This window comes from Schistocerca gregaria, chromosome 1 (genome assembly GCF_023897955.1).
Source record: "Schistocerca gregaria isolate iqSchGreg1 chromosome 1, iqSchGreg1.2, whole genome shotgun sequence".
NCBI classification, from domain to species: domain Eukaryota; kingdom Metazoa; phylum Arthropoda; class Insecta; order Orthoptera; family Acrididae; genus Schistocerca; species Schistocerca gregaria.
In genome coordinates this window covers 842615581-842629673 of record NC_064920.1, presented here as the reverse complement: position 1 = coordinate 842629673, position 14093 = coordinate 842615581, and the positions used below count along the sequence as shown (strand labels likewise).

Sequence of the window (14093 nt, the reverse complement as noted above, 5' to 3'; positions counted from 1 at the left end):
GAGGGCCTATAACACTTCCTAGGGGAAGCCTGATATTACTTCTGTTTTACTCCATGACTTTGCGTCTTTTACTACGAACTGTGACATTTCTGACAGGAAATCACGAATCCAGTAGCAGAACTGAGGCGATACTCCGTAGGCACGCAGTTTAGCTAGACGACGCTTGTGAGGAACGGTGTCGAAAGCATTCTGGAAATCTAAAAATATGGAATCAATTTGACATCCCCTGTCGATAGCACTTATTACTTCATGAGCTAGTTTTGTTTCACAAGAATGACATTTTCTGAAACCGTGGTGACTATGTGTCAATAAATAATTTTCTTCGAGGTACTTCATAATGTTCGAATACAGTATATGTTCCAAAACTCTAGTGCTACTGCAGCTGCTGCCACAAATAATAATAATAATAATAATAATAATGATAATAATAATAATAATGATAATAATGATAGTGGCGGATATAAGAAAAAAATATAGGTATACAAAATTTCCTAGTATAGAGAGTTCTAGGAAAAGAAGGTCTCCTAGTGTGAGGAAGATCAGATTGGAAAGAGGGATGTACAAGGGTAAGGAGTGCATACTGAGACGATGGCAATCATTATTATTGCTTTAGTTGATTCGTTATTAACTGCACATTGGAGCTGGAGATGTTACTTAGTTCTCTAATATAATGCGAGAGTTTGTTCCACAGTCGGGATGCTGAGAAGGACATCGGTGGTGGCTGAACTATGGAGTGGGACAGAAAGGGTTTCGCTCTGATGGGAAAGACTCTTTCTGTCGTGTTGTTCAGGCAAGAGCCTTAAGATTGACGACTGATATCAGGGACAGTGTTCACTGATAAGACAGTAGATAAGAGAGAGAGTATGAAAATCTCTGAGCTTGTCTGCAGGAAGCCACGGCAGCTGTGAATATGATGGTGAAATGTGATCAAAGAGTCGAACATCACAGATATCACGAAAACAGGCATTCATAAATAGTTCCAGGCGTCGTGACCTTTCCTGTGATAAGCCTTGCAGGATAACATCCCTGTATTCAATAATACGAAGTACAAGTGTTTGAACAAGTTTCATTTTCAGATGAAGAAGGAAGAGAATTTTATAATTTTGGAGGGCATGGAGAGATGCTGATGCCTTCTCGCACATTGCAGTTATGTGCTCTGTTCCATTTAGACTTCCATCTATTATTACTCCTAGACTCTTTGCTGTAGGAGAGAAATTAATATTTGTCCCATTTAGGGTTAAAGATGGCAGGCATTCCCGATATTTGGGGCTAATGAGCCTAAAATTACCAATCATTACCACTTGGATTTTGGATGGGTTGAGCTTGAACCCTACATCCAGTACACATTTTGATAATGCACACAGGAAGGGAATGTGTTTCCTGATACCTGCCTTCAGGTTTATTCGTTTGGCACTTAGATGGAATTGGAGGTCGTCAGCGTACGTATGGTGTCTGCAGTAGGACAAAGCTCATTACACGTAAATGACGTGCAATGAGAAGAGTGTAGGAGCTAAAACCGAAGCCTAGGGGATGCTTGATACTACTTGCCTCTACTGTGACTTTACGGTGCTGGACATGACGCATTGCTAGCGAGCCGTCAGGTGTGAACGAAACCACTGCACTGCTCTTGACGATAAAGTTATGCAGAATATAGATAATATATCTCCATCTAATTCACGTGGTTCGCTAGGACGTAGTACAGTTCATATCAATTAGACTTTTATTCCATACCGACATTGTGGTGTTGCAATTTTAATGGTCAACAGTGTATAGGTAAATAAATTTGCTGCTATAAAGTTTCGTATGCCCGTCCACTATTTTTGTTTAAAAACTGTCCCTAGAAATTATACTTATCCTCGCCTTTCCGCCATCGTAGTTCAATTATCAGCGCAGTCGACTGCCACGCGGATTATCCGGGTTTGGTTCCTTGCACTACCAGGGATTTTTCCCCCCTTGTTGAGAGGACTGGAACGGGATGCACTCAGCCTCGTGATGCCAATTGAGGAGCTACGTGACAGAACGGTAGCGTCTCTGGATTACGAAAACTGACAAAAATCGGTGAGCTGATCCCACGCCCCTCCATATCGCAACCAATGATTCCAATGCTGGAGGATGACACTCCAGTCGGTCGGCACCGATGTGCCCATTGAGGCCTTTGAATATCGAGTATTAACTCTGTTTACGTTCATAATCTAGCGACTTTAGTGTGGACTAGATGTGCAATGTTATGTGAAGGCAATATTGTAGTTTTTGACGTTTCTGCTGTAATTGCTCGACGAAAGATCTTATTGACATTAGCTGCGTAGCGTTTAGTGAGTTTTTCACAATGAACTGTCTTTCAAAAAAAAAAAAAATCAATTGTAGATGACTTCCACTCTGACGAAATAATTTTAAGTCTAGAAGTAACAATTCATGTATCGACTCCGAAATTAATGGTTTTTCCGAGTAGTTACTCTTTAGTCCGACCGTCACCGAATTCGTGTTCAAAAATTTTATTAAAATATTCTGAACTCTGCAGACATCGACGCACATAACTTCACAATATTTGTGTTAACACATGTTGAAACGTAACAATTCAATTCGGTTAAGAACAATGTAAATTCCTATTAGTTTTCGAACATCTAAGTTGAATGACTGTTTCCTTGGATTGATTTATTTCAATTTCGTTAAGTTACATGTGTGATTTCTCTTAAATTCGAAAGCATTTTTTACATTTATGTTTACTTTTATTTTATTTTCATAGTGAGAAGGACAATGCCCCAACCACAGTTACACATAACAGAGGAATACGGTTACAAAATATGGCAGGAAGCTCAAAGTCGTATGTCGACAGCGGAGTCTTCAGAAGTCTGTCGGAGAAGGGCAAGGGAAGGAAGCGACGACTGCCTGTTTAGGAAATCTGCTCGCCGTGATTTAAGGGAACAACGGAGACGTAAACTAGAGTGACCCGACACATATTTGAACACCGCCCCTCGCGCATGAAGGTCCACTCCCTTAACCACTGTACCAAGTCGTTCGAAACACTGTGCCTTGGAACACAGCTCCTGTACGCTTTTGAACGTTTCAGCTGTCCATCCAAACAATGTATTTCTATCAAGACTCATTTAGCGATACTAAGACATCATGTGAAGCACTAAGCAAAACAGAAAATCCTTACTCTCGAATGATACCGATTTTTGTACGTGTTCATGAGAACGAATGGAAAAAATTCTTCAGCAGTTATGACAAAAAGGAAAAATATGTTTTAATTAGTATAAAAGGTAGACTCTACATATTATCAACAGAGATGCTATAAGGAATTAGTTCCATTGGCGGAAAGTGAAGAATCGAAGAAGTCACGCGCTCTTAGAATTTCTGATATCTTCATCACTGGTATCTATGGGTTGCAACACTTAATGGGCATATATTCAGATGAGCAATGATGTGGTAAATGGGTCACGCAGCCGTCCCGCAATGAGCGGTCTTCACTCTCATACTGTACACCAAGAATATATCTAAACATACCAGCTGTCATCTGCGTATTTGTTCAATACGCAAACGATACATGCTTCTACCGAAAGGTCACAACTTTTAAGGATAGACGCATTAAAAAATAAGCTAGCAATACCTAAAATCGCAAGGAGTGGTGTTTATTCGCAAGCGTGTATAGCAGCTTTCCCTGCGAATGACGTAGACTCTATATAAAGACGATAAGATATCAGCAACCATTACTGTACGATTCCTGGGATTAATCTTCGACTCGCGGCTGACGCGATGTGTTCACATCAGACATTCTTCCGGGGTTGGAGCAAGCGATAAGCGTTCTCTGGGCGGTACGCTGGACCATGTTTGATAGAGTGCGCATAACGTCACTGTTCTCACCCAGTATATCTCAATAAGATTACGGCGCGATAATTTACTACAGTGACACCAAAGCAGAACTTCAAAGTTAGACAAAATGCAGTACCGCTGTTTTGGAATTTTGATCCGAGTGAAGTCTTCATCTTCCACCAGTGCTCCACCATTGGAAGAAGGGAAAGTGCCTTTACAAATTCGGCGACGGTAACCTGCCCATAAATAAATGTCCCTCGCCTGTTCAGAAATTACTAGCCTTGTAGAAGGTTATTCTGGCAAATTATCGTTTTATTTTTGGAACAAAAAGCATGCTGGTAAATAGTAATCTCAACTTAACAGGAACTCTTCGAAAGTTCGTTGGTCTAACTATGATATACTCTTCTCGTACCAGTTTGCTTTCTGCTACATCCATTGGTTGCCTAAAAGGGAAACGTCAAATACTGGCACCACTTTTGCGACAACAGACTGACCAGACCGGGTCGAAAACAAATGGTAGCCCATTATAGGTCTTCCCTCCTTTCGTTCTGATTCTCAAACATAACGGCCATGCTCCGTCCCTCAGAACACGCCAGTGTTTACCGCAGAGGTGATGGCCGTCATGTAATCTCTTCGGTTTGTCTGGCCGCTAGAAATGAATGGCATCAGTATCATATCTCGCTCGGTAAATGTGCTGTCGGCTCTCAGCAATGCGACGAGACAACAATATTCACCTTATGAACTTAAGGCGGAAGGAGGTTAAGTTACAGAGGTAAGGCCTTCTCTGTGTGCTTTTTTCTGGAAACTAGCGCCCCAAAAGACTAAACAAAACGAGTACAGTGGCATCATAAAGGACGCAACGCCCTATGAGGAGCTACTTATCCCCGATTTCAATGTATTCGACCACATTTTTGAACTTAAATCGAAGGCGTCGGAAGAAAAGTGGGAATAAGTAGTAATCTGCAATTTATCGTCTCCAAAGACCATCATTTACGTTTTGGATATGCGGTAGACCGTACGACAAGTGTGCGGTTTGATCAACGAATCCGCAAATACTTGGTTCTATTGAAGCACAGAATGTGACGTAATTAACCTATTATTTCGGTGTGAGCAATGCCTAGATTAGTCTCTTTTCATTGCTGACTAAGTATACTCTGAACACCATTCTCCCACTAGTATCACCACTGCCGTCGCATCAGAAAAATAAGCAATTACGTAAAACGTAAACTCCGCCCACAGGCCCTGGGGGACTCAGCCTGTCCGACCGGACGCCGTGTCATCCAGAGCCCACAGGCGCCACCGAATGAGGATGTGGAGGGGATTGCAGTCAGCACACCGCTCTCCCGGCTGTATGTCAGTTTCCGAGCCACTGCTTCTCAATCAAGTAGCTCCTCAGTTTGCCTGACAAGGGCTGAGTGCACTCCGCTTGCTAACAGCGCTCGGCAGACCGAATGGTCTTCCACTCAAGTGCTGGCCCAGCCCGACAGCGCTTAACTTCGGTGATCTGATAGGAATCGGCGTTACCACTGCGGCAAGTCAAGCAATTACGTAAAGAATGAAAATGGACTTACGAAGTGATTTAATCTGGTATGTAATCGTTTGCATTTTATACAAACCAGTTTTGTACTACCCTTGGACTGCGGTATCAAACTATAGTCCCATATGTACATATTCTTTAATTTTTATCTTATAAATTCGATTTATTTCTACATTTGCTCATTACCTCCGAGCATCTCCGGATCTGTGAGTGTAAATTACGGTAAATGACAACACAATCAAGTAAAATTAATAATTAAAACGTTGCTTTTAACATGGAACCTTAGATTCATGGCCCTCATGTTAACACCGTAAAGGTTGAAAGCTTCTCTCAGCACCATCGTCTACACAAAGCTGTGTTAGTTGAATGGTCAATTTTTCATTGTAGGCTTATTATTCAGGTGTACGATTTTAAGTATAAATGGGAAAAGTTAGATCTCATTGGGAAAGTGAAAACCGTGTCGATATACTCAAATATATAATTTTGGTAGCTTGTACAATATATTTACATATTTCCATTTATTTATTTATTTATTTTGTCCAGGAAGAAATTTTCCCATATTGCATCAACAACGTCTATGTCTGTAAATCTCAATATTACTGTTGCCCTACCAAAAATGTGTGGTACTTTATTTATAGTTGTGCTATGGCTCATACACCTGTCCGATGAGTTTGCACTAAAAAATTCCACACCCAATTCACACCATTTTGTGTTAACGTTGACGCTATATCGAGCACAAAAGTTGTAACGTGTTGCCATCAAAGAAACGATTATAAGTTTACCCGATGCTGTTGTTATGTATACCGTATTAGCTGCAATACCCGGTGCTGCCCATGTCAGAATATATGACACGCTTGGTGGCATGAGGACCATTACGACCGTTCTCTTTATTAGATATATACAGACGTATATTCCACTAAACGTACGATATGTATAATTTGTTCAAAATTAATTAATCACGATGCGATTAAATTTTATTATTATTGAAATAAAACAAGACAGAATCAAAAGTCACTTGACTTTTATTGTACATAAATATTTACATTTTCATTTTTTTTCACAACACTTGCTTATGCACCACATTTACTGTTTTACTGCTCCGGCTACAAATGAAAAAAATTTGAGGTGATCCGAGTCTTGAGTACGCGACGTATAACTGGCCGTGTGAAAGGCACGATTCCCTTAAGCTAACTCCACAATATCATAACGGTTGTGCCTGTGTAAAAATTCAATAGGAAAATTTGCTCTTTCAATTTCGTCAGGGTGTTATAGATCGACAAGTAAATTTTCTCTGCCGCCGGAGCATCTCTTGAACGGTACTGTTGACGTACTAATAATTCATTATTCGTCGCTAGAGCAACTCGCTCGTGTAACCATTCTGAACTGGTATACTATTCGATGATATCTGGGTATATTTCATTTATGAGTTGTTCAAGTTTTTCAACGATATGAGACAACTCATTTTTCAGTATGATTTGATGAGAATTTTCGTCTGTTGGATAGGAACCTTTTCCTATTTGAGAAAGGTTTTCGATAAATTCTAGGGTACTTTCGTCTCCCGAAATCTGCGTTCTCCTGTTTGTTGTTAACTTGATTATTTTTACTTGCTGCCTTATGAACAGTTTTTTAACCAGGCTTTTAACTTGTCAGCTGGCGTCGATTTCAGAAGGACAGATAGCGTTTGACAATATTAGTAATACACCTTCCATTAAACTGAGATTATCTCCTAAGTTCAGGAGTGTTTATTCAGTGCTTCCAAAGTCTTCCTGTAAGCCACTGTGCCTTGGTCCCATATGATGACCTTATACTCTTCCCGTATTTGTCCACGTGATGATGATTTTTCTATGTTTCATACTGTACAACACTCGGATATATTCGAAACTGAAGAAATTTCGCAAAAAATTAACCTTAAACACTCTAAAATTTTTTGAATATTTTAGAAATTTCTGCGAGAGAAAATTTTGAAACTTGATAAAAAAAACTACTGTTTAAAACAGCTTTGAGAAACTACCCATAAACACAGTATGTGAGAAGACGATTTTTGCCACCCACACTCACGCACTTCTAGCCACCGCGACCACCTCCTTTAGTGACAACAGGAGACCAACGGCTATCAACCATCTCAACCGCGAGTGCGTAGAAGTTGGTGGACATGGAGAGAAGTGTGTCTTTATGTACACACACTTGGCTTCTATGAATACGTTATGATTTTTCACCCACTGATCTGGGGCGAAGTTAGTAATAAATCAAGCAGTTGGCCGCCTATGGCCGTTTATCTTCTTTTTCCTGGTCTTACCCCGCATCTTCAGTGGTCGGAATGTTATAGCGGATTTTGTAACGTTAGGGACAGAGAGAGGCTGGATGTCCTTCCTGTAGCCACTTCTTCTGCCCCTCCAAAGCGCCCCCACTTCCTGGATGGAAGTTCCGTACCCCATTTGTGTTACCCCATGTGAAAGTTCACAAACGTTTTCGAAATGTTCGAAATCATATAAGTCCGGTGGGACTTAGATACCAGTCCGGTATTCACCTAGTCGGATATGGGGAACCACGTAAAAATCTCATCTAGGCCGGCCGGCCCACCGGTCCTCGTTATTAATTCTCTCAGGGGCGAGAGCGCCTCCCTGAATCCCGGATGTGGCGTGCGGTTTTATCAAGTCGTGATGTTCATGTGAGTAATACTATTAAGGGTAACACCGCTCAGGGATGCCGGAATTGCAGTACATTACCAGGTCCCGTTCCCCAGGTGGACTTGGTTTCCAGATAACTATTTTTCCACTTTTTTACCTTATTTCTTCTTAAAGCTGAACACAGATTTTTATTTCCCTGCTACCAGTTCCATGTATTTTCTTGTTAAAAATTACGTATGCTATATGTAAAGAAACTAAACAATAAAAGAGCAGGCAAAAGAAGGCCACAAAGCCCCAGCTCCATTTGGTAGAGCATGGGCAAAGGTTCCTGACGCCTCGGCTGCGCAATGGAGTCCTGTAGCGCGGTGGCGGCCATGAGTATTGGCTCAGTGGAGTGCGTGGAGTACTATGAACCAAATGGCAGGCCTTAGTTGCAGAAATGCAGCTACCTAAAAAAAAAAAAAAAAAAAAAAACAGCTATTCTGTCGGGTCACCTGTGGCCGTATCTGCACATTAATTTAATTAATTCGTATCAGCTGGTTGGTAAAACTTTTATCAGGAAAATGAGTGGAATAAATTGTGATGGAGGACACTAGATTTTTTGTTTTGTTTTTGGGTACTGTAGCCAGTGAAACCACATCTCTGAATGTCCACGACAGTAAATTTTGTGTAATTCTTGTTTATAGAAATTTCTCCTGTCACATCTTCTCACACGGGATGGAAGAATACGATAGCTGTACAGTCACACGTTTTCGCTTAGAATGGAAAAATATGATGGTAAACGAGATAGTGAGGCAAAGTGCAGTGATCAGGTGGTAGAGCCGTGCTCTACCAAAGCTACGGTGTGGTAATTTTGGCACACTACATAAATCATGTAGGAAATGGTAGAATTACCGGTACGATTTTTAAAATTGGTAGGAAAGGAAACATAAGTGAATATGTAAGAAATAAACGGGGAGCCAACGACTTGTCTTTGTATATTTGATTGTTTGGTCGGCTGGTTTGCACATAATTAGAACTGTACATTTGGTTTCAAATCCATTGCTTAATTTATGCCCTTACAGAATATGAATTATTTTAAAATTAATATAGTTGATCGCGTAACTTCTGCACTTTTATGGAACCAAGGCAATTACTTTTGACGTATGTACAGTTCACATGCACAAACATGGGGTATATAAAATTGTTTTTACTTTATGCTCAACAGAATGTTCTTCGTGATGATCAGAGGCAGTAGTTTCCCGTTGTTATCGCTATATGCGAACGTTGTTTATGAATAACAGAAACATGTTTTACACGGGATGTTGCACGCTTCTAGAGGTTGTAGAGCGGACTTAGTAGATCAAGTTTTACACAGAAGCCTATGTCCGGAAACGCCATCCACCGACGCTACAGAGCATCAAACGAATTGGCGCCGGCCCCTATAAATGTATGTACATGCAGGGTGATTCCGTAATGATGTTACAAGCTTTCTAGGATGATGGAGAGGATAAATGTATCAATTTGAGTGCTGGGTCCCTGTACCGGAATGGAACGAATCGATGGTTATAAGCGGAAATCGTTCTGATTCCTTCGACAGTAGAATTCATGTACTGGCACTGTTGTAGCTAAGACTGTACGGTAGGCAACTTCCAGAGGTGGTAGTATGAACCAAAGCAAAGAAAAAATGTCCAGTAAACATGGGCTCTAAAATGCATACCTTTAGACCTATGAGCACTTATTAACCTTCGCCGCTGTGAACCACGTCTCCTGTACTCAACAAGTGCTCATAGCTCTTAATGTATGCATTTAGAGCCCATGTTTACTGGATATTTTTTCTTTGCTTTGGTCCACCCTACCATCTTCGAAAGTTGCTTACACTACAATATTAGCAACAACAGTACGAGTACATGTATTCCATTATCAGAGATATCAGAACGGTTTTCTCTTGTAACTATTGACAAGTTGGTTTCCGGTGCAACGACCCTTAACTCAAATTGATACATTTATCTTTCTCCATCATCCTAGAAAGTTTGTAACCGAATCACAGAAGCACCCTGATACACATACATTTAGAGGCTCCGGCGCCGATAACTTTGACGCTCTGTGGCGTCGCTAGATGATACTTCCTGACATGTACAACACTGCAGTGCCTTTGTTATTTTAATGTAGATGCATGTTCCTTTGGGCATGCAGCCACTGCGGCGACAGCAGCCGTTACTAAACACGTGAAATTAATTCTCAGTTGCGAATAAAAACTTGCATCAGCTGTAGAATACAATGCCGACAGTGAAAATTTGTGCCAGACAGGGGCTCGAATCCGGATTTCCCGCTTATCGCGAGCGGTCACCTTACAATTTTTTTTTATCGTTGTGTTTGGTCGTTGCGGACGTCACATGACATCCGTTCAAGTTCGTTTGTTGATCCACTCATTTCTTACTACAGAGGCCAACCGGCTGTCTGACCGAATATGCTGAGCTACCGTGCCGTCTTCCATTTGGCTATCCGTGCACGACTCACGGCCAAGCCAAAACTTCCGTATGTCGTCAACCATACATCTACGCCAAATATTAAGTGACCGCTTGCGATAAGTGGGAAATCCGGGTTCGAGCCCAGGTCTGGCACAAATTTTCGTTGTCGGCATTCCATTCCACAGCTGATGGGAGTCCTTTTTGACAACTGCGAATTCATTTGATGTCTTACCAGACAAGAGTTTGTACGTGAGACATAATCTAATGAGTCCCCTCTACAATCTCCACAAGTATGTAACACCCTATATAAGTCCGAGGAACTACTGAAGCAATGTTTGATATTGTATGTTTTGTAGTTTTCTTTATTTTGCCATTTTGTTGAGTAAAATGTGTTTTCTAGTGCTATATAATAAATCTGTATTTTCTTTGTTTTGTTTTTGCTGCAACACCCCTCTGTTTCACACAGAAAATCGACAATTTTCGATTGAAACCTGAATTAAATACTGGCAATTTTAGTTTTACTGTAAATACTGTTTATTCTTAATCAACAAACAGGAGCATAACAATGTAGACCAAAAATATTTCGCAGGTTACTCAGACCTTTATACACTACTGGCCATTAAAACTGCTACACTAAGAAGAAATGCAGATGATAAACAGGTATTCATTGGACAAATATACTAGAACTGACACGTGATTACATTTCCACCCAGTTTGGGTGCATAGATCCTCAGAAATCAGTACCCAGAACAACCACCTCTCGCCGTAATAACGGCCTTGATACGCGTGGGCATTGAGCCAAACAGAGCTTGGATGGCGTGTACAGGTACAGCTGCCCATGCAACTTCAACACGATACCATAGTTCATCAAGAGTAGTGACAGTTGGTGACAGATCTGGAGAATGTGCTGGCCAGGGCAGCAGTCGAACATTTTCTGTATCCAGGAAGGCCCGTACAGGACCGGCAACATGCGGTCGTGCATTATCCTGCTGAAACGTAGGGTTTCGCAGGGATCGAATGAAGGGTAGAGCCACGGATCGTAACACATCTGAAATGTAACGTCCACTGTACAACGTGCCGTCAATGCGAACAAGAGGTGACCGAGACGTGTAACCAATGGCACCCCATACCATCACGCCGGGTGATACGCCAGTATGGCGATGACGAATACACGCTTCCAATATCCGTTCACCGAGATGTCGCCAAACACGGATGCGGCATTCACGATGCTGTAAACAGAACCTGGATTCATCCGAAAAAATGACGTTTTGCCATTCGTGCACTCAGATTCGTATTTGAGTACACCATCGCAGGCGCTCCTGTCTGTGATGCAGCGTCAAGGGTAACCGCAGCCGCGGTCTCCGGGCTGACAGTCCATACTGCTGCAAACGTCGTCGAACTGTTCGTGCAGATGGTTGTTGTCTTGTAAACGTCCCCATCTGTTGACTCAGGGACCGAGACGTGGCTGCACGATCCGTTACAACCATGCATATAAGATGCCTGTCATCGCGACTGCTAGTGATACGAGGCCGTTGGGATCCAGCACGGCGTCCGTATTACCCTCATGAACCCACCGATTCCATATTCTGCTAACAGTCATTGGATCTCGACTAACGCTAGCAGCAATGTCCCGATACGATAAACCGCAATCGCGATAGGCTACAATCCGACCTTTATCAATGTCGGAAACGTGATGGTACGCATTTCTCCTCCTTACACGACGCATCACAACAATGTTTCACCATGCAACGCCGGTCAACTGCTGTTTGTGTATGAGAAATCGGTTGGAAACTTTCCTCATGTCAGCACGTTGTAGGTGTCGCCACCGGCGCCAGCCTAGTGTGAATGCTCTGAAAAGCTACTCATTTGCATATCACAGCATCTTCGTCTTGTCGGCCATATTTCGCGTTTGTAGCACGTCATCTTCGTGGTGTAGCAATTTTAATGGCCAGTAGTGTATATCCTCACATTCCATACGTCAAAAAATAAACGATCGATATGAGGTAACGCCTGATAGGACTGCAACACACCAAACGTGCAAGTAATGCAATTTCGACCTTAACTGACCCAAGCTACTAGGAAAACCTACAGTTAATTGGGGTAGTCTGCAGTGGTTTTACAGCTCTATCAGATGGCTGTTAGTCAGGAGACTGACGAGTGTCGTCCTGGGGAGCGAGTACTCACCGTTTCGCCGTCGATGTACAGGTGGTCCGCCCGACCGCCCCCTGCAGGCTTGCCCTCGGCCGCGCGCAGCGTCGCGGCCGCCAGCGCCCCGACCAGCGCACCCACTACCACAGCAGCCCTCATGGAGCGCACTGACCGTCACTCCGCGCACCTGCACACCACGGCACCGCACAGCACCCACCACAGTGCACACTGGCGCCGCGTCCACCTCCGGCGGAAGGTGGCAGCCAACTGACCGCACGCACAGGAGGGCCTGCCTCGTCCCGCCTCCTGCCTCTGGCGACAATCGCGCCCCTGGCGGCGTCCGCCTCCGATCGACGCCGCCGGTACCGGCGGCTGCGTCACTCGTCGCGCACTCGTGCCTAAAAGCGCCGAAAGCATTCGCACTTCCATTCCGTGCTTCACGGACAAGACCGATTACACTGATGTGCCAAAACATTATAACCAATGCCCACAGCGAGGTTGAATTCCTCCTGGTGGTATTGTCGGCACGTGGCGCAGTAAGGAAAGAGTGTAAGCGGAAGAGACGCTATTGGGCAGTTATTATAGCAAAGATATGAGCTCAAAATGCGGAAATCCACTGATGTAAGCGGTTTTGACAAAGGGCACATAACTATGGCCCTGCGGCTGGAAGCGAGAATCTCCGAAATGGCGAAGCTGGTCGACTGTTGGCGTACAACAGTCGTGAGCTCCTACGGGAAGTGGTTGAAAGATGGGGAAATAACGAGTAGGGCCTATGGTATCGGACGACCACGTCTCATCACAAAACGTAGAGGTCCGAGGATTTCCCACTGTGTGCCGGCCGATGTGGCCGAGCGGTTCTAGGCGCTTCAGTCTGGAACTGCGCGAACGATACGGTCGCAGGTTCGACTCCTGCCTCGCGAATGCATGTGTGTGATATCCTTAGGTTAGTTAGGTTTAAGTAGTTCTAAGTTCTAGTGGACTGATGACCTCAGATGTTAAGTCTCATAGTGCTCAGAGCCATTTGAACCATTTCCCACTGTGTATTCCAGGATAAGCTGCAATCTGTAGCAGATCCGACAACAGGCTACAGTGTTTGTGCAGACACAAGTGTTTCGGAGCTCACCGTTAAAAGGACATCGTTGAACATGGAGCTCTGCGTCACACGACACCTATGTGTTCCTGTGTTGACCCAAAGATATCGTCAGTTATTGTAGGTTGATTCTTACAAAGAAGAAGACAGCAATCAGCCACTATTAATCCTGCTATTTATTTAACTACATAGCGCCGTAACCGGTTTCGAACTGGCAAGTTCATCATCAGACGGCTGTTCACATGATTTGCAAGATACATTTTACATAATCTTCATTTTTCGATTTTTTAGTCTTCCTCTGTGACGAAATATTCTTGGTGTGTTGGTGCCATCGAAAATTCCCTTTGGCGAAATATTCTTGGCGTATTGGTGCCATCGAAAATTTCGCGCGATTTTGTTGCGAAGTTGCAGGATTGTATTTTTCAAATATT

General features: G+C 43.0%; 1 protein-coding gene across 1 annotated transcript in view; it reads right to left on the bottom strand.

Annotated features, from left to right (window-relative positions):
- LOC126272445 (matrix metalloproteinase-2-like) overlaps positions 1–12842 on the bottom strand; it is an 884734-nt gene extending 871892 nt beyond the window's left edge. Inside the window, exon 1 of the mRNA XM_049975331.1 lies at positions 12609–12842. Within this exon, the coding sequence (XP_049831288.1) occupies positions 12609–12731 (123 nt within the window). The 5' untranslated portion in view covers positions 12732–12842. The remainder of the gene's footprint in view (positions 1–12608) is intronic.
- Between the last annotated feature and the right edge of the window lie 1251 nt (positions 12843–14093).